Source organism: Aethalodelphis obliquidens, unplaced genomic scaffold (assembly GCF_003676395.1).
Source record: "Aethalodelphis obliquidens isolate GAN/ISIS:26980383/991018 unplaced genomic scaffold, ASM367639v1 scaffold2, whole genome shotgun sequence".
NCBI classification, from domain to species: Eukaryota; Metazoa; Chordata; class Mammalia; order Artiodactyla; family Delphinidae; genus Aethalodelphis; species Aethalodelphis obliquidens.
Window position 1 is genome coordinate 18,080,564 of NW_020837946.1, and position 19,255 is coordinate 18,099,818.

The following is a 19,255-nucleotide window of genomic DNA, read 5'->3' on the forward strand; positions in this document are numbered from 1 at the left end:
ACACACACACACACACACACACACACACACACACACACACACACACAGAGTGAGTCACAACCCAGCACCCAGCGCAGAGGTGACACCAGGTGGGACAGGAGCCTGGAAGCTGGGGGTCTGCCAGCTCCTAAAAGCGTTCCTTGTCAGGGAGACAGAGCGCGCCAGCCCCTCAGAGCTTCTGGGGCCCCTTTCAACCACGTAGCTGCTGGGCCAGTCCTGGGGGGAAGGGCTGGGGCGGGGGCTGGAACTGGGGCTAGGCTGGGGGCCAGGTGGTCCCGCCTGCTCTAAACTTGGCCTGGAGGAGCCAGTCTGGGCTCTCGTCCTCCAGCTGTGTCATCAGAGAATATTTTGGGGATTGGCAGCTGCAGGCGCCTCTGCCACTCAGGCCCAAGCCTGGCGGGCGGCTGGGGACCTGGCGGCTGGAGGTGGGAGGGAGGAGGGGAAAGAGGCCCTGGCTGTGGGAGGGGGCTGGGAAGACTTGGCTCTCCGGAGCAGGAAGCCAGGCCGCAGGCAGGGGAGTCTGAGGGGCCCCTCGCTGGGGAGGCAAACAGGAAGGACTGCCCCCTGAGCCCTGGGCCCCGGCCCGGGAATCGCCGCCGCCAGAGCCGCAGCTCCGGGCCGAGGGTAAGGAGGGGAACCGGGAGCGGGCGGCCAGGGGAAAGCTCCGCGAGTCCCGGCGCCCGGTCCCCAAACGCGCCCCGCCTCCCGGGCCCCGCCGCCGCTCCCGGCCTTCCCCCGCGCCGCCGCGATGAAGGCGGGCTCGGGGGACCAGGGGAGCCCCCCGTGCTTCCTGCGCTTCCCGCGGCCCGTGCGGGTGGTAAGTGGCGCCGAGGCCGAGCTCAAGTGCGTGGTGCTGGGGGAGCCGCCGCCCATTGTCGTATGGGAGAAGGGCGGGCAGCAGCTGGCGGCCTCGGAGCGCCTGAGCTTCCCGGCGGACGGCGCCGAGCACGGCCTGCTGCTGAGCGGCGCGCTGCCCACCGACGCGGGGGTCTATGTGTGCCGCGCCCGCAATGCGGCCGGAGAGGCCTACGCGGCGGCCGCCGTCACCGTGCTGGAGCCGCCGGCCCCCGAGCGCGAGCCCCAGCCTGCCGAACGCCCGCGGCCGCCGCCCGGGGCCGGGGAGGGCGCCCCGGTGTTCCTGACGGGGCCCCGGTCCCAGTGGGTGCTGCGGGGGGCGGAGGTGGTGCTGGAGTGCCAGGTGGGGGGCCTCCCCGTGCCAACGCTGTACTGGGAGAAGGACGGGATGGCGCTGGACGAAGTGTGGGACAGTAGCCACTTCTCCCTCGAACCTGGCCGCGCCGAGGGCCGCCCGGGCGCGAGCCTGGCGCTGCGCATCCTGGCGGCGCGGCTGCCCGACTCCGGCGTCTACGTGTGCCACGCCCGCAACGCGCACGGCCACGCGCGGGCCGGCGCGCTGCTGCAAGTGCAGCAGCCCCCCGAGAGCCCGCCGGAGGACCCGGACGAGGCCCCGAACCCCGTGGTGGAGCCGCTCAAGTGCGCGCCCAAGACCTTCTGGGTGAACGAGGGCAAGCACGCCAAGTTCCGCTGCTACGTGATGGGCAAGCCCGAGCCCGAGATCGAATGGCACTGGGAGGGCCACCCGCTGCTCCCTGACCGCCGCCGCCTCATGTACCGCGACCGCGATGGCGGCTTCGTGCTCAAGGTGCTCTACTGCCAGGCCAAGGATCGCGGGCTCTACGTGTGTGCCGCGCGCAACTCGGCGGGCCAGACGCTCAGTGCCGTGCAGCTGCATGTTAAAGGTACCGCGGCGCCCCCGGGCGGCCGGGGCCCTGGGGAGGGGCCTCCAGCTCCCTCCCAGACCCTCCTAACTCCAGCCCCACTCAGTGTCCAGAAGACGGTGGGGAGTAAGGGAGGCTAAGTATTAAAATGCCATTTCCCGCCCACCTCGCAACCCCCAGGGATTCGGATTTAGTAGGTCTGCAGGGTACCTACTCCAGGAACTTCTTAGCAAGCTCCCCAAATGATTCTGAGGCAGATGGTGGAAAACCACTCTTAGATAAAGGACTTTAAGGAATGATTCATGTACAGACCCAGAGGGACCTACAACTCCTGTAGTTCACTGTTTTTCAACCTCTTTGTTATTTCACCAACCTGTCCCCGGATGGAAATCCCATCTGGGGCCCCAATAAATAAGACAGATAAAAAGATCATTTTGTGGGTGTAAACTTCTAAATCCAAATTTATAACATGTACTTATAAAGTCAGTCAGTGAGAACAAGGGGTCTATTTTATTGAATATACACATTTGAACCACACATAACTGGGTCTAGTCTGTGAGCCCTATGGGGAAGGCCTGGTTGCAGGTGTCACATTGAGAAATTCCTGATTCGCACCAAAGGGAGAAAAAAAAAATGCCCCGCAATTTTTGACTATTCACTCATTAGACTGCTCTCAGGTTTGCAAGAAGAAGAAGGTGAAGGAGAGGAAATTTATATATCAAAGTTGAGTCCCCAACAGTATTTAATAACTGCTTACATTGCTCATAAATAGAAAATTCAGGGAGGGAAAACACCCCAAACTCACACTGGAAGTTAAAGCTCTCCGTAATAGGAGTTCATCACAACTCATGACATTATACCCTCACTAGTTATTACCCAACTTGTTCCCTCAGAGGAAAAAGAGTTGGCAAATCTCCTGACCCCTGCCTGGCACGCAGTGAAGCGTGTGGCACCTGTGCCACAGTGGTGGCCTCTTGGGTACAGTTTGAGGCGCACAAACTGGCCAGGCAGGGCTGAACTCTAACCCCCCGAGGAGAGAAAAGCCCCACATGATGACACAGCTTCCCAGAGCCGCATGACAAGACAGACGTGCTTCCCCAGCAGCCCAAGTGAGCCCACTGGCCGCTTCCATCATCCTGCTTTCTTTTTGTTAAATGCAGTTTTGAACGTGGTTAAAGTACTTCCAAAACGAAATTCAACTCAGACCTTTGCAGAATTGTGTGTGGTGCCTTTGAAGGGCCCCAGGGAACAATCTGAAAATCACTGATGTGGTCCAAGCCCTTCCATCCCTTTCTCCACTTTACGAGGAAAGAAACTGAGATCCAGGATCATGAAAATGGCCTTGGTCAAGGTGATGTGGCTAGCGAGTGTCAGGGTCAGATGAGAATATGGGTCCCCTGACTTCCCTTCTGGGGGTTTCTCTGATTTCACAATGACTGCTGGCTCTGGGAGAAGAGCAAATGGCCGGAGCTAATGTGGGTTTAGGCAGTAGGTGATGGGAGGAGAGTCTTTCTCCTGGTCGGGCCCTCTCCAGAGCCTTCTCTGGTCTCTCCCTTCTTCACAGAGCCTCGCCTCCGCTTCACGAGGCCCCTGCAGGACGTGGAGGGCCGGGAGCATGGGATTGTGGTGCTGGAGTGTAAAGTCCCCAACTCCCGCATTCCCACGGCCTGGTTCCGCGAGGACCAGCGGCTGCTGCCCTGCCGCAAGTACGAGCAGATCGAGGAGGGCACGGTCCGGCGCCTCATCATCCACAGGCTGAAGGCAGATGACGATGGAGTTTACCTGTGCGAGATGCGCGGCCGGGTGCGCACCGTGGCCAATGTGACAGTCAAAGGTCGGCTGGCCAGTGGGAGGAGGCCGAGACCGAGGCAGGCAGATGCCCAGACCCCGGGCTGACGGACTCCCATCCGTGTCTCAGGGCCCATCCTGAAGCGGCTGCCCCGGAAGCTCGATGTTTTTGAGGGAGAGAACGCGGTGCTGCTGGTGGAGACCCGCGAGGCTGGGGTGGAAGGGCGCTGGAGTCGAGATGGGGAGGACCTGCCGGCCACCTGCCAGAGCAGCTCCGGCCACATGCATGCCCTGGTCCTGCCAGGGGTCACCCGAGAAGATGCTGGCGAGGTCACCTTCAGCCTGGGCAACTCCCGTACCACCACTCTGCTCAGAGTCAAATGTGAGGGCCTGAAAATCCCTAGGCAGCCTCCTCAAGGGCTGGACAGGAGGGTCAGGGCTGGAAGGTGATCAGATGCCACAGTCTGGGTTGGCAAAGTGGACTTAAGGTCAGAGGGCTGTGGGAGGCTGGCGCAGGGCTTGGACGCAAACCCTGCCTTTGTCTCAGGCGTCAAGCACAATCCCCCAGGACCCCCAGTGTTGGCAGAAATGTTCAAGGGCCACAAGAACACGGTCCTGCTGACCTGGAAGCCTCCCGAGCCAGCTCCCGAGACCCCCTTCATCTACCGGCTGGAACGGCAGGAGGTGGGCTCAGAAGACTGGATCCAGTGCTTCAGCATTGAGAAAGCTGGGGCCGTGGAGGTGCCGGGAGACTGTGTGCCCTCCGAGGGCGACTACCGCTTCCGCGTCTGCACCGTCAGCGAACACGGCCGCAGCTCCCATGTCGTGTTCCATGGGTCTGCTCACCTCGGTGAGTCGGTCCCGCCAGCCCAGGCTGACAACCGCTGCACCCCAAGTCACACCCTCCCCATCACCTTCCTCCCTTCCCTGGCCCTCAGTCCCTGTCCTGTTATATGCCTTCTACCTGCCAGTCTCTGCCCTCTGCCCCCTGGTTCTGATGGCCGAACTCTGTCCCATCTCAGTGCCCACAGCTCGCCTGGTGGCCGGTCTGGACGACGTGCAGGTATATGACGGGGAAGATGCCGTCTTCTCCCTCGATCTCTCCACCATCATCCAGGGCACCTGGTTCCTTAATGGGGAAGAGCTCAAGAGTAATGAGCCAGAGGGCCAGGTAGAGCCTGGGGCCCTGCGGTACCAGATGGAGCACAAGGGCCTGCAGCACAGACTCATCCTGCAAGCTGTCAGGCACCAGGACAGCGGGGCCCTGGTTGGCTTCAGCTGCCCAGGTGTGCAGGACTCGGCTGCCCTCACCATCCAAGGTTCGTGCAGGTGGGGACCAGGGTGGGCAGAGAGGGTCAAGACACAGAAGTCCCGTTAGCACAATGAGACAGATGCTATTGCTGCTTCTCACACCTGGGCCAGGAGAGTAAGGGGCATCCATGGTGAGCTAGCTCAGGTAGAGGGCTCAGTGATCCCAAGGTTCAGTTTCAACTCGTGCGCAACATATGGGGGACCCCTGGTTATCCAGCATCATAGCGAAATTCTCTGGGGCACTTTGTGCAGGGTTCTGTCATGTGTGTCATCTCAGAGACACAGACCTCGGCTCCGGGTCCCTGACTGCTTCCTGCCCTATCGCGTAATGGCTGACGCTATCGGAGCAACTCTCTGTGTGCCAGGCACAATCCTACATCGCTTTGTATATGTTAATTAGCACAATCCTCTCAACAGCCCTACAGGATGGGTTCTTTTGTCATTCCGTTTTACAAGTGGGGAAACTGAGGCACAGAGAAGTTCAGTGACTTGCCCAAAGTCACAGAGCTAACGAGTGCTGGTGCTGGATTATGAACCCAGGCGGTCTGGCTTCAGAATCACACTCTGCCACCTGGGGAAAGAGGGCAGGAGAGGGAATGAGGCCTCCCCGAGGACGACAGATCTTGGTGGGGGTCTGAAAGTGCAGGGAACATGCTGGCATTTGCCATTGCACCATTGCTGGAGTTTGTACGACCAGTCAAGGAATTCCTCAGTGCCCAAGTGCAGGGCCTTGAGGTGGTTAGCTGCCAGCATCCCAAGAGGAGGACAAAGTGAGAAATAACCAGCAACCAGAGCAGCGTTTCTAAAGTGCAACCCAGGTTCACTAACATCAGAGTCATGTGGAGGCTGGTCTATAATGCAGATTCCCGGGCCCCTGCACGCTTGGGGGGAGGAGCCTAAGAATCTGCATTTTCAGCAGGCTCCCTGGGAATTCTTATGCACACTAAAACCACTGCTCTTAAGAGTTGGTCTTAAGCCTAAAACTTTTTTTTTTTTTTTTTTTGTCTGCGCCATGCGGCATGCGGGATTTTAGTTCCCCGACCAGGGACTGAACCCGTGACCCCTGCATTGGGAGCGTGGAGTCTTAACCACTGGACCACCAGGGAAGTCCCAGCCCAAAACTAATTTTTAAAACCAGCAAATGCATCGATGGCAATCATCCAGCCTGATGTGCCCACCCCCCTACCCTGAGCACATACCCTGGAGTGGGGTGTTTATAGGGGTAGCAGAGCACAACTAGGGTGCCGCACATGACCACACCTCTCCCCAAGCAGAGAGCCCGGTGCACATCCTGAGCCCCCAGGACAAGGTGTCGTTGACCTTCACAACCTCGGAGCGGGTGGTACTGACCTGTGAGCTCTCCCGGGTGGACTTCCCAGCGAGCTGGTACAAGGACGGGCAGAAGGTGGAGGAGAGCGAGTCGCTGGTGGTGAAGATGGATGGGCGCAAACACCGCCTGATCATGCCTGAGGCCCAGGTCCAGGACAGTGGCGAGTTTGAGTGCAGAACGGAAGGGGTCTCAGCCTTCTTCAGCGTCTCCGTCCAAGGTCAGGGACCGTGGCGGCCTGGGCTCCCCCAAGCTGAGGCTGACCCTGGGGGCTGTGTGAACCCTGCCCCCCTGGTCTGCCTGCTTGGGGGTCCCTTCCGAAGGGCCCTAGGGGGCAAGGGGACATGTTTGCAGATCACACTGCCCATGCACCACCCTCCAGCACACTTGGCCCCCATGTAGCCTTTGCTGGTGGGAAAGTGGGGGGGCCTCAGTTCAATTAAGGGAAGGGAGGTGGGAGCTAACATTTGTTGGGCACCTACTAGCCAGTTCCTATGCTGTATACTTCAGATGTACACTTGCATTCAGTGTTCACAACTATGTGAGGGGCAGTACAGCTCCATTCACAGATGAAGCAGCTGAGGTTTAGAGAGGTTATGCAACTTGCTCATGATCACACGGCAGCAAATACCCTGGCTGGGTTCACACCCAGGACTGCCTATCCCACTGCCCCAGGCGGCCAGGGTCAAAAGGAAGTTTTAGGTGCAGTGGTCCAGAGGCTCTCAGAAGCCAGTACATGTCTGGCTGCTTCGGAACCACCCTGGAAGCCGTAAGTGCATAGGCTCCCCCAGGCCTCCAGAGCCAGAATATCCAGGACAGAGCCTGGAGATCCACTCTGGGAGAACAACTCAGGAACCACTGATCCAGCTCCATCTTCCCACTTTGAGTGGCCCCATTGCCAGAAGGTCCTCTGGCCCCTGCCTGAATGTACCAGTGATAGGGAGCGCTGCCTCACGATATCACCACTAAATTGTTCCCACCTCTTCCCCGTCCTGCGATCAGCCCTCTGGGGGCTTCCTTGAAAAAGCAGCAAGTACGGCCCTGATGTGACCTCCTCTCAGCCTAGACAAAGCCCTCTGTGTCCCCAGCCAACCCCCTCTGATCCTCTGGGAACTCACAGAGCCCTCCAGTGCCATGTGATCTGTCACACCTCACCCGCCACGCCCTCAGTCGTCCGTGTCATTGCCCCAGAGCACCCCACCCCAGCCAAGCAGCCAGTGTGCACTCATGTCTCCTGTTTTGGGGTGTCTGTGTGACCCCATCTCTGCTCCCCCCAGACCCCCCCGTGCACATCCTGGATCCCCGGGAGCACGTGTTTGTGCACGCCATAACCTCCGAGTGCGTCATGCTGACCTGTGAGGTGGACCGGGAGGACGCCCCCGTGCACTGGTACAAGGACGGGCAGGAGGTAGAAGAGAGCGACTTCGTGGTGCTGGAGAACGAGGGGCCCCATCACCGCCTGGTGCTGCCCGCCGCCCAGCCTCCAGATGGGGGCGAGTTCCAGTGCGTCGCTGGGGACGAGCGCGCCTACTTCACTGTGACCATCACAGGTGGGGCTCCAGGCAGTCCACAGGAGGGGGACGGTGTGCCCTGCCCCTGCCTGGGCAGCTGGTACACTCCTGGGCCACTGTTCCCAGCCCCTGCTTCCCTTCCCCTAGCTTTCTCCCCAAACCAGGCTCTGCACCCTGAGGTTCAGTCACCCGCAGAAAATGCGTTGTCATAAACACACCAGTCACAGCTACATCAGTCAAAGGAAAGCCTGCCTTCTCTGTTCTGAAGATCTTCCAAGGGGAGCTTTAGGGGTGGCAGTGCTACCACAGGGCAGGGTCTAGGGTGGGTGCGCCCAGGCACTAGAGGGGTCAGAAGGTCTGAGGCCTGCAGGAGACCCCAGCTCCATCTGGGCACCCAACCCTCCTCTCCCCAGTCCTACCCTTCGTATTGTCCCTGTCCCAACCCAGAGAATGTAAAGAGTTTCTACAGCCGAGGCTGACACCACAGTCCCCACTGTGCCACCGTGCCCCAACTGTGACTGACTGTCCGAGCAGCTGTGAGCCATGGTCCGAGGGAAGACCCTCTTCTTCAACACACAGCCCACCTTCCAGGAGTAGGGAACAGGCGTGGACCAGGTGGGGCAGCCAGGCACCTCGGCCCCAGCCCCTGACGTCCGGCCACAGCTGTCCCTGTCCTCCAGATGTCTCCTCGTGGATCGTGTATCCCAGCGGCAAGGTGTACGTGGCAGCCGTGCGCCTGGAGCGTGTGGTGCTGACCTGCGAGCTCTGCCGGCCCTGGGCCGAGGTGCGCTGGACCAAGGATGGCGAAGAGGTGGTGGAGAGTCCCGCGCTGCTCCTGCAGAAGGAGGACACCGTCCGCCGCCTGGTGCTGCCCGCCGTCCAGCTGGAGGACTCGGGCGAGTACTTGTGTGAAATCGATGACGAGTCTGCCTCTTTCACCGTCACTGTCACAGGTGTGGGCCCACCCCAGCTGCCCGCGGTCACCAGAGGACAGTCCTGAGCCCTTGCGGGAGCTGGCCACATAGCCCCTAGCTAGCATGTGGGGGAGGGGGGAGGGGGGCTGCAGGTGCATGGACCAGGGGGCCCTGCCCGGAAGACCCCAGGGTCTGTGTTTGAATAAGCAGGCTCCTCCCCGGCGCCCAGGGCCAGGAATAGCTATCCTCCACCGGCTCATTTACTGAGCACTTTCTACGTGTCAGGTACTGGGCCAGGTGCTGCAGGTCACTGGTGCGTATTGCAGACGTGGTCCCTTCTCCCAGCTACCAGAGAGCTGGGGAGTCAGCCGTTAACCAGGGGTCGCAAACGGGCAGTCCCTAGGGCCCCATACAGCCCACAGATATGTTTTGTTTGGCCTGCAGAGTCTTACCAAAGTCAGGACAGTTCAAATAACAACCCGGAGTTATGCGTCCTCTTGAAAAAGCCGAAGACCCGGCGCCTCTGGTCCCGCTTCCCCCCTTGGCGACGAACAGCTGGCGCTGAGTAGCAGCTGCCCCTGTAACACGGGGCCCACATTCCTCTGTCCCACCCTGCCCGCTGTTCCTTTTTGCTCCCCCCAGACCACTTCAGCCACTGACCTTACCTTACCTGGCCCCCGTGGGCATTTGAGTTTGCGACCCCTGTGTTTAACCAATAAACACGCAAATAAATGTACGGCGACACCTCGTGACAAGTGCTGTGAGGGGTGAGGTCTCGAGAGCAGGAGGTCAGGGAGGGCCTCGGGGAAAGTCGGTCGCCGTGCCACCCGGGGTGGGCTCCGGACGGCCACTCAGCAGACGCACGCGCGCATGTCCCTCCGGGAGTGCACAGACTGGCAGGAGAGCCGGGCACATTAGAGGGTCTCAGAGTGAGGGTTGCCGGGTGTCGTGATAGGGTGCAGTGGGTACCCAAAGCTGGGGGCTGCTGACCTGGTTGGCAGGCAGGAGTGCCTTCGAAGTGGCCATCTGGAGCAGCGGCCGAGTTAGCTAAGTGGGGGTCAGGGTTTGGGCTGAAGGTGGGGGGAGAATGTTCCAATCGGGAAAGCACAGGAGGACTCTGGAAGTGACGGTTCAGTGCCAGAAACTTTGGGACTGCAGCCCACAGCGCCAATCCCAGCGTGTGTGAGGGGGATGGGGAGGGTGGGACCTAGGCAGCTCTGGGCGGCACAGAAGAACCCACTGGCTGCACTGGAGCGACCATCCTGATGCTGGCATCATCTGGTTACCCTGCCCTGTCCCTGCCCTGCCCTAGGAACAATGCTTCAGCCTAGGCTTGAGCTACTTAGGGCCCCCCGACTCCCTGCACCCCAGAAGCACACAAGTCACAAAGCCGAAGAGGCCTTTCTGCACACATTCTGTCCCGTAGTGAATCCCTTCAACCTCTCCCGCCCCAACCCCTGGCCAGACATAATGGCCGCAGACACACACATTCCAGCTCATAACTGGCCTCCCGCAAAACACCAGATTCTTCGTGAGAGGCTCACACAACACACCTTGTGTGGACCAGGAGAATCAAGTCTGATGCCAAGCTGTGGGCCACAGCTGTGCAGGCACCCCAGCCCCATGGCTGCACCCCATTCTCACTCCACTGCCTCCATCACCTCCCCCACCACTCAGGCAGCCACACTCTGCAATCTACTGGTGGTGCTGGGCCTCAGAAAACCAGCCTGCATCCTGTAGACTCTTAGAATAAGCCCAGTTAGGGAGGAGGCGGAGGCAAGGGCTCAGTGTGCAGTGGTGGGTACATCTGCCCTTACACGCCTCTGCAAAGACCTAGACCAGGAAGCTAGCAGTTCCCCAGCCCAGCCACCAGGGGGCCAAATGCTAAAGGAACACGAAAGTGTGTGTCCTGGAGACTTGATTCTGGGAGACCTCCAAGGTACGTGAAAGCATGGGCAGACCCGGGCTCAGTGCACTGGTCACCACCAATATTGCCATGGCTCCTTTCTGTGAGAGACTGACCACTCCAGAGCAGCTGGAGATGAACTCCTAGAAACAGCATTTAATATCCCTGGGGAAATCTTAGGTGTTGACAACTCATGCACAGATGCAAAATTCATTACTGTTTCCTGCAAGCCTTGGCTTGGAGTCCTTACCACTGCTTGCAGAGTCTGACCCTCCCTTTATCAGATGGTAGTTCTTCCTCCTGCCCTTGAGTAGGTATAGCCAGCTATGACCATAAGGAAGTTGCTTAATCACACCATGCCTCAGTTGCCTCATCTGGGAAATGGGTATAAAATAATACCTACTCCTTAGGATTGCTACGAGGGTGTAAAGTGCTTATGACTGTTCCTGGAACTCTAGCAAGTTGCTATTACAAATCCACCATCCCTTATCCACAATTCTGAAATTAAAAAAAAAAACTGCTCAAAATCAAAAGGCTTTTTGTAAGTTTGGTATTAAAAGTCATTTCAGTAAAATCTGAACTTAACTCTGTGAAGCTATTTGTACTTTTTAAGTAGCCTGCTTAGGGTGAATCTGTATGTTACACTGCAGAAATGTTAATGTGATTGATTATGGGGGGACCACAGTGGGGGCTGGGGGCGGTAGGTGATGTATGATGAACGCACCATTTCTGGAATCGGAAGCATTGTGGATTCTGAAGCACTTCTGGCCCCAGGGATTTCAGAGAACAGATTTCGGGCCTATTATTATCCTTATTACTCTTATGATTGTGGGTGACCGGGGCTTCATGCTGCCAGATGGCTCCAGGGAGACTGACGGTGAGTTTGTGACAGGCTGTGGTTGTCCCCACTCTACAGAACCCCCGGTGCGCATCATACACCCCCGGGACGAGGTGACCTTGGTCGCCGTGAGCTTGGAGTGTGTGGTGCTGATGTGTGAGCTGTCGCGGGAGGACGCCCCCGTGCGCTGGTACAAGGATGGGCTGGAGGTGGAGGAGAGTGAGGCCCTGGTGCTGGAGAGTGATGGGCCCCGCCGCCGCCTGGTGCTGCCTGCTGCCCAGCCCGAGGACGGGGGCGAGTTCGTGTGCGACGCTGGAGACGACTCAGCCTTCTTCACTGTCACCGTCACAGGTGGGCGGTCTCTGGGACACCCTGGGGAGGAAAAGAGGCAGGAGGCTGAGGGACAGACACCCAACCCTCCCAGTTCTTGCACCTTCAGGGTCCCTGACTGCTGCACACGGCTCTCCCCTTGTCCAGCCTTCCCCCTCCCCCAGCCTCCTCATTCTCAGCCATTAGAGAGACCTGACTTGCCCAAATCATACCAGGACAATGACCAGAGACCTGGTGGAGAGAGCCCAGCAACCAAGAGCACTTATTCATTCACTTATTCAACCAATGCTGATGCGCTCGGCACTGTGCTGAGTGCTGAGGGTTACAGCAGTGAACCAAGGAGAGTTATTCATTCACTTATTCAACAAATGCTGATGCGCTCGGCACTGTTCTGAATGCCGAGGGATACAGCAGTGAACCAGGGAGAGAAAACCTGTCTCTATGGAGCTTGCCTTCTTGTGAGAGTGGACAGGCAGCAAATAAGGAAAATAGAGGGGTTTTGGGGGGTGATCGGAGGCAGAGCAGGCAAAGGGGATAGGAAGTGCGGGTGGGGTAGGGAGGGATGTGCATCGGGGTCAGACAGATGTGGCTGTGAGTGTGGGTCTACCTCTTTTTTTCCCGTGTGACCTAGAGCAAGTCAGTTCTCTATAAAGAGGCTTCAGGTCCTCATCTGTAAAGTGAAGCCAACAATAGGGAATGTCAGGAGTAGCTGAGCAAAGAGCTGCAGTGCGCTTAGCACAACACCTGGCACACGGTGAGTGCCCACGGATTGTAGGTGGCACCGTTCCCAAGAGCTGCCCTGCAAAGGGCTGAGAATCCAGTGGGGAGGCAGGTAGAGGCCTGCTGGCCGAGCCCACTCTCCCCTCTCTCTATCCACCCACCAGCCACTCCAGAGAGGATTGTGCACCCGGCGGCCCGCTCCCTGGACCTGCAGTTCGGGGTTCCAGGGCGCGTGGAGCTGCGCTGCGAGGTGGCCCCGGCTGGGTCCCAGGTGCGCTGGTACAAGGATGGGCTGGAGGTGGACGCATCAGATGCCCTGCAGCTGGGTGCCAAGGGGCCCGCTCGCACCCTGACCCTGCCCCACGCCCAGCCTGAGGATGCCGGGGAGTATGTGTGTGAGACTCGTGATGAAGCCGTCACCTTCAACGTCAGCCTGACTGGTGGGTGCTCCCGGCCAGCCAAGGTGCGGGAGGTGGGAGCATCACCGAGCTGATACCTCTCCTCTCTGTCCAGAGCCCCCCGTCCAGTTCCTTGCGCCAGAGGCGGCCCCCAGCCCGCTCTGCGTGGCCCCCGGCGAGCCGCTGGTGCTGAGCTGTGAACTGTCCCGGGCTGGCGCCCTCGTCTTCTGGAGCCACAACGGGAGGCCGGTGCAGGAGGGTGAGGGCCTGGAGCTCCAAGCCGAGGGCCCCCGCCGTATCCTCTGCATCCGGGCTGCAGACCCGGTCCATGCCGGCCTCTACACCTGCCAGGCAGGGGCAGCCCCGGGGGCGCCCAGCCTCAGCTTCACCGTCCAAGTGGCTGGTGAGTATAGCCCGGGCAGGAAGCCTGAGAGTCGCACCCCGAAACCCATGAGTCTCCCCCTTCTCTAGCACACCTGGCCCACCCCCTGCCCCACTGCTTTCGGTCCCTTTCCCTGTCTTGCCTCCCACTGCCCTCCTCCCAGCCCACGAGCCACTCCCTCCTGGTGACCTCCGGCTCTGAGCCCACAGAGCCCCCCGTGCGGGTGGTGGACCCCGAGGCAGCCCAGACGAGGGTTCGCAGCACACCAGGCGGGGACCTGGAGCTGGTGGTGCACCTCTCCGGGCCGGGAGGCCCTGTGCGCTGGTACAAGGACGGGGAGCGCCTGGCAAGCCAGGGGCGGGTGCAGCTGGAGCAGGACGGGGCAAGGCAGGTGCTGCGGGTGCAGAGGGCCCGGAGCAGGGATGCCGGGGAGTACCTGTGCGACACGCCCCAGGACAGCCGCATCTTCCTCGTCAGCGTGGAAGGTAACAGTGCACCACTCACACCCCAAGGGCCACACGCCTGAACCACTCTGGGCCCCCGTGCCCCGACCCCACCTCTCTGCCTCTGGCTCCAACCCATGCATGTGTGACTATTCCTGGGATGAGGGCTCAGGGCTCCCTTTTCCAGGAACCCTCAAATAATAGGAGGGGCACGGACCAGTGGTTAAAAGCAGGGCTCTGGAGTCAGCGCCACCCACACCAGTTTCCAATCTGGATTCTGCTTCCCAGTAGTTGTGTGACACTGGCAACTTACTTAAACTCTCTGAGCCCCAGCTCCAAAGTGGAGGGAATATGTTTGTCCTATAGGGCTGTTGTGACAGTTAAATGAGATAAATTGGGTCCATAGTAAATGACCTACTATTACTAGGGAGTCAGAGAGGTGGGTGCCAGGCCAGCAGTGGGTGGAAGTGGCTAGGAGTAGCAGGGCGTTGACGTCTTGTCCTTTGAAACACCTCATGGCTGACACACAGTAGGTCCTCAGGAAGGTTCTGTTCAATAACTGGAGGATGAGGGCCTGTTACTGGAGGTGAGGGGATGCAAAGGGGATGAGGAGGAGGGAGGCGGAAAGACCCAGCCCACCTCACTGCCTGACCCCACCCCCAGAACCACCGCCGGTGAAGCTGGTCTCAGGGCTGACACCACTCACTGTCCACGAGGGTGATGATGCCACGTTCCGGTGTGAAGTCTCCCCACCGGACGCCGACGTCACTTGGCTGCACAATGGGGCCATTGTCACCCCAGGGCCCCAGCTAGAGGTGGCCCAGAATGGCTCAAGCCGCATATTGACCGTGCGAGGCTGCCAGCTCGAGGACGCGGGGACCGTGACTGCCCAAGCAGGGGGCACATCCACAAGTGCCCGGCTCCACGTTCGAGGTTTGGTCCTGATGGAGACACAATAGTCTTGTTCCTGAACCTATTCTCCCAGCCCCAGCCATGACAGGGGACAGATCCCTGAGAGGGAGCAGGGGGTCAGCCCACCAGGCTCCACGGCCCCCTCTCTCTTTCTCCCCAGAGACGGAGCTGCTGTTCCTGCGGCGGCTGCAGGACGTGCGGGCAGAGGAAGGCCAGGACGTGTGCCTCGAAGTAGAGACAGGCCGAGTGGGTGCGGCAGGGGCCGTGCGCTGGGTGCGAGGTGGGGCACCCCTACCACCCGACTCCCGCCTGTCCACGGCCCAGGATGGCCACATCTACCGCCTCTTCATCCACGGTGTCGTACTGGCCGACCAGGGCACCTACGGCTGCGAGAGCCACCACGATCGCACCCTGGCCAGGCTCAGCGTGAAGCGTGAGTGCCCCGTCCTCTCCTAACACATCGCCCGCCCCGTGGCACAGTCTCTCCTGGCTGGCCCAGGGCCCCTCAGACCCCCACCAAAGTGCCCCTCGCCACAAGGCAAGTCAGCCCTGGCTGACCCCCAGGAGTGTGACCTGAAGCAGCCTGCCCAAAGCAAAACTCTTCTTTTGCTAATGTTTTCTATTTACCTTAGAAGTCCATGTGGATTTTGCATTCCATTTCGTATGTCCAAGTTGGCTTTGCTATAAACGTAAATATTATACTCCAGAAAGACTTGCCGTGTTTATCCTTCAGTCACCTGCCCCGGGATACATGGGCCCAGCTGAGAAGTAGGGATGGGTGGCAAATAGCACCCACTCCCCCAAGATGGTGTGGTATTAACTGTGTGACCTCATGCAAATTACTTACCTCTCTGAGCCAAGTTTTCTTTAAAAAGGGTCTTTGGGAACATTGACTGGGATAATATGAGAAATACCCACAGAGAGCTTGGTAAATGGTTGTTGGTGGTGTGTATACTCTTCTAATTTATTTCATTCATTTAATCACAATAAACCCATGTCTCAATGCTATTAACCTTGTATAGCTGGAGAAACTGAGGCCCAGAGAGGTCAAGCAATTTGCCAAAGGTTACACAGCACACAAACTATGTGGCAGGGTCCAGTCCTGGTGTGTCTGACTTCAAATTCTGTGCTTCTTCCAGTGTCACAGCACCCCTTACCCAAACTCCTCACCCCCCTAACCACACATCACCCCCTTCATGTATCTCCTCTCCTAACCCTAGTAAGCCCCTCTCTCCACCCAAGTCTGAATGGCTCTGCTCCCTTCTTCCTGCACCCTGGTTCTGAACTTAGTTCTATAAGGCCTTACAAGGTTGGGTGTTAGGGGTGGTGCCGGCAGAGCCAAGGTGTGTGTGGCAGGGGGGGGGGAGGGGGGAGGGGGGCCCGAAAGCCCCGCCCAGATTTGGAGCCCTCATCCTCCCTCTTCCCCCATCTCCTCCCACTAGCAAGGCAGCTAAGGGTGCTGCGGCCTCTGGAGGATGTGACCGTCATCGAGGGGGGCAGTGCCACCTTCCAGCTGGAGCTGTCCCAGGAGGATGTGACCGGGGAGTGGGCCCGGGGTGGAGTCCGGCTGCAGCCGGGGACCACGTGCCAAATTCACGCAGAGGGCCACGCTCACTGCCTGGTACTCAGTGGCCTGGGCCTGGCCGACTCGGGCTGCATCTCCTTCACTGCGGATGCCCTGCGCTGTGCAGCCAGACTCACTGTGAGAGGTGCGGCCTCTGGAACCGCTGCCTGCCTGCTGACAGCTCTGGGTGTGATTCTACCGATCCCACTACCCGTGTGGCCCTCACTGACCTCCCTGCCAGAGTTTGACTCCCCTGACCCTTTGGCCATGTGTGGCTCCAGTGAGTGCCCTGCCTGAGTGTGTCTCCACCAACCCCCCCGTCCCAATGGACCACTGACTGTGCTGCTGTGAGGTGCTTGTGCCGGTGTGGTGTCTGTCTGCCTGACCATGGCCCTGCTGGCCACTCTGAGTGTGAGCCCACTGACCACGCCTGCCTGCTGCAGCCCCCTCTGCCTGTCTGAGTGTGCCCCTCTCACCACCCAAGTCCCAACAATCCACTGTCTATGCCAAAGGGTGACTCCACTGGCAACTCTGTTTCAGTGTCCCCCATTTTTGTTTGCAGCCCTGGTCTGTTCCCCACCGACCACATCTGCTCTAGGGTTCCCCCATTGCTCCTGTGAGCCCATGGTGTCCCCCACTGGCCAGTGTCTCCTGTCCATTCCAGCCAGTGTGGCCCCCACTGACCACGTTTGCCTATGGGTAGCTCCACTGGCATCTCTGCTCCAGTTTCCACTATGCCCCTCTAGCCCCAGCATGTCCCCCCCACTGACCACCTTAAATGTGAACAACCCCCAGCAGGCCATTCCTACCCTGTTGACCCCTCTGATACCGCTGTGTCCCCCACTGACCAGCATCCCCTTTGGACCACTTTGTCCCAGCATGCGCTCCACTCACTGGTGGCCTCTGTTGATCACCTTGTCTAAATGTGCCCACCAGTGACCCCTTGTGCCCAATGTGTCTGCCTTCTCCCACTCCCAGAGGCCCCAGTGACCATTGTGCGGGGGCCACAGGACCTAGAAGTGACCGAGGGTGACACAGCTACTTTCGAGTGTGAACTTTCCCAGGCCTTGGCTGATGTCACCTGGGAGAAGGTCAGAGCCCAGCCCCAGCCCAGCCCACCTCGGCATCATAACATCAATAACAAACCCCAACAGAAATAACTAATACTCACTGAGCCATGCGCCTGGCATTGTGCTAAGATTTACTCTACATTTGATCCTCTAAACCTTACAGCAGCCCTATGAGGCAGGTCTTATTATCTCCATGTTATCTGTAAGGAGACTGATGCGCAGTGGGGTGAAGTATTGCCCAGGGGCAGACGTAGAGCCCATATTTGAATCCAGGTTTCCTGGTCCAGAATCCACACGCATGGCTGGTATGAGCAGTACATGACTCTAGGCTTCCCGCGCCCGTGGCTCCGTTCTCAGCCCTAACGTACCCAAAGGGTGACACCTTCCCAATGAGACTCCTGGCGAGGTCCCGGAAGGCGCAGGGCGGCCCTGCTCCACAGCATAAACGTGCCTCGAAACCGCTTGGCACAAACAGAGGGAGCGGCCGCCTACGAGGAGGGCAGGGGCCGTTTGTGCCCAGACGAGCTTTCACCGCGACCCTTTGCAACTCCCGCCCCCAGGACGGGCAACCGCTCACCCCCAGCCCTCGGCTCAGACTCCAGGCCCTCGGCACCCGCCGCCTTCTCCAGCTGCGGCGCTGCGGTCCCTTGGACGCCGGGACCTACAGCTGCGTGGTGGGGATGGCCCGAGCCGGGCCCGTCCACCTGGTGGTTCGCGGTGGGTACCGGGCGCTGCCCGGGCGGGGCACTGCTATGGGTGCGGGGTCTGCGGACCGGACTTGCCCCGGGGTCCTGCTCTGGGGCGTCTAAGGAGGGGAGCAGGGGGCGAGGGCGGGGCAGGGTACCGCCCCCTCCGCTCCGCCCCGCCCCCCTCACGGCCCCGGCTCCGCCCCAGAGCGCAAGGTGTCTGTCCTCTCCGAGCTTCTGTCGGTGCGCGCCCGCGAAGGCGACGGAGCCACGTTCGAGTGCACCGTGTCGGAGGTCGAGCCAACCGGGAGCTGGGAGCTCGGAGGCCGCCCGCTGAGACCCGGAGGCCGCGTCCGCATCCGACAGGAAGGTCTGACCGACTTTCTACCTGCTCTGGCCCCTCGCTGCCCCGCCCTACCAGGATAAGTCCCACCTCCAGGTCAAATGGGTCCCGCCCCACGGCCCAAGGAGCAGTCTCTCGATCTCTCCCTGGCCCCCAGCTCTGAGCCCTCGGTCCTGGACCTCCCCTCTTACCCCTCGGCATCTCAATTCCGCCCCGCCCAGCGCACATTTACCGCGTCCGAACCGACCCGGGGACCTACTCTGGCCCCACCCTCATCCCCGAACCCTCCCCAGAGGCGGCTCCGGCCTCGCTAGCGCCCCCTTCACCCCCAGGGAAGAAACACATTCTGGTGCTGAGCGTGCTGCGCGCGGAGGACACTGGTGAGGTCCGCTTCCAGGCGGGACCCGCCCAGTCCGTGGCTCAGCTGGAGGTGGAGGGTAAGCAACTGGGGCATGGACGACCTGGAGTGAACACTGTCTACCCCTGGAACTGGCAAGCTGGCAGCTGGTCCGAGGAACCCTACCTTCCCCACCCCTTCCTCCCGGGGCTCTCCGGGGGCGGATCACAGAGAGCAGTGTATTTCCTGGGGAGCAGGAGACTTTGGGTTGAGGGTAGAGAGAAACGGGGTGGTGGCATAGAGGTCTAAGACCAGGAGTGGAGGCCACAGCGGGAGGGAAGATGCGTCTCTCCTCCTGGAACCCAGCGTGTCCCTATTAAGCCCTCATCCTCCACCCCCAGCATTCCCTCTCCAGATATGCCGCCGCCCCCCTCGCGAGAAGACAGTTCTGGTCGGCCGCCGGGCGGTGCTGGAGGTGACTGTGTCCCGCTCGGGGGGCCAAGTGTGCTGGTTGCGGGAGGGGGTCGCGCTGTGCCCGGGAGACAAGTACGAGCTGCGCAGTCATGGCCACACCCACAGCCTGGTCATCCATGACGTGCGACCTGAGGACCAGGGCACCTACTGCTGCCAGGCCGGCCAGGACAGCGCCCACACACGGCTGCTGGTAGAGGGTGAGTAAAGCCGACGGGGCAGAGGTCAGAAAGGCAGGCCGGCTGGCCAGGGGTCTCCTAGGAGC

At 60.1% G+C, this 19,255-nt stretch overlaps 2 protein-coding genes across 3 annotated transcripts in view; one reads left to right on the forward strand and one right to left on the reverse strand.

Moving 5' to 3' along the window:
- INHA (inhibin subunit alpha) overlaps nucleotides 1–7 on the reverse strand; it is a 3,015-nt gene extending 3,008 nt beyond the window's left edge. Inside the window, exon 1 of the mRNA XM_027120492.1 lies at nucleotides 1–7. This exon is cut by the window's left edge and continues 637 nt beyond it. The gene's annotated coding sequence lies outside the window, so the exon portion shown is untranslated.
- Nucleotides 8–445: 438 nt separating this feature from the next.
- On the forward strand, nucleotides 446–19,198 carry OBSL1 (obscurin like cytoskeletal adaptor 1). Of its 2 annotated transcripts, XM_027120457.1 has the most exons (20): nucleotides 446–1,760; nucleotides 3,304–3,573; nucleotides 3,658–3,909; nucleotides 4,075–4,377; nucleotides 4,550–4,846; nucleotides 6,113–6,385; nucleotides 7,443–7,715; nucleotides 8,357–8,629; nucleotides 11,413–11,685; nucleotides 12,549–12,824; nucleotides 12,898–13,185; nucleotides 13,374–13,649; nucleotides 14,271–14,540; nucleotides 14,680–14,952; nucleotides 15,962–16,228; nucleotides 17,062–17,174; nucleotides 17,714–17,870; nucleotides 18,048–18,209; nucleotides 18,515–18,619; nucleotides 18,921–19,198. In XM_027120457.1, the coding sequence occupies exons 1-20, from the start codon at nucleotides 749–751 to the stop codon at nucleotides 19,196–19,198; spliced, it is 5,691 nt and encodes a 1,896-aa protein (XP_026976258.1). In that variant the 5' UTR covers nucleotides 446–748. The 2 variants fall into 2 exon arrangements, with proteins under 2 accessions (XP_026976258.1, XP_026976251.1); XM_027120450.1 differs by lacking the exons at nucleotides 11,413–11,685; nucleotides 12,549–12,824; nucleotides 12,898–13,185; ... (7 more) ...; nucleotides 18,515–18,619; nucleotides 18,921–19,198 and adding an exon at nucleotides 9,035–9,334.
- Nucleotides 19,199–19,255: the final 57 nt, after the last annotated feature.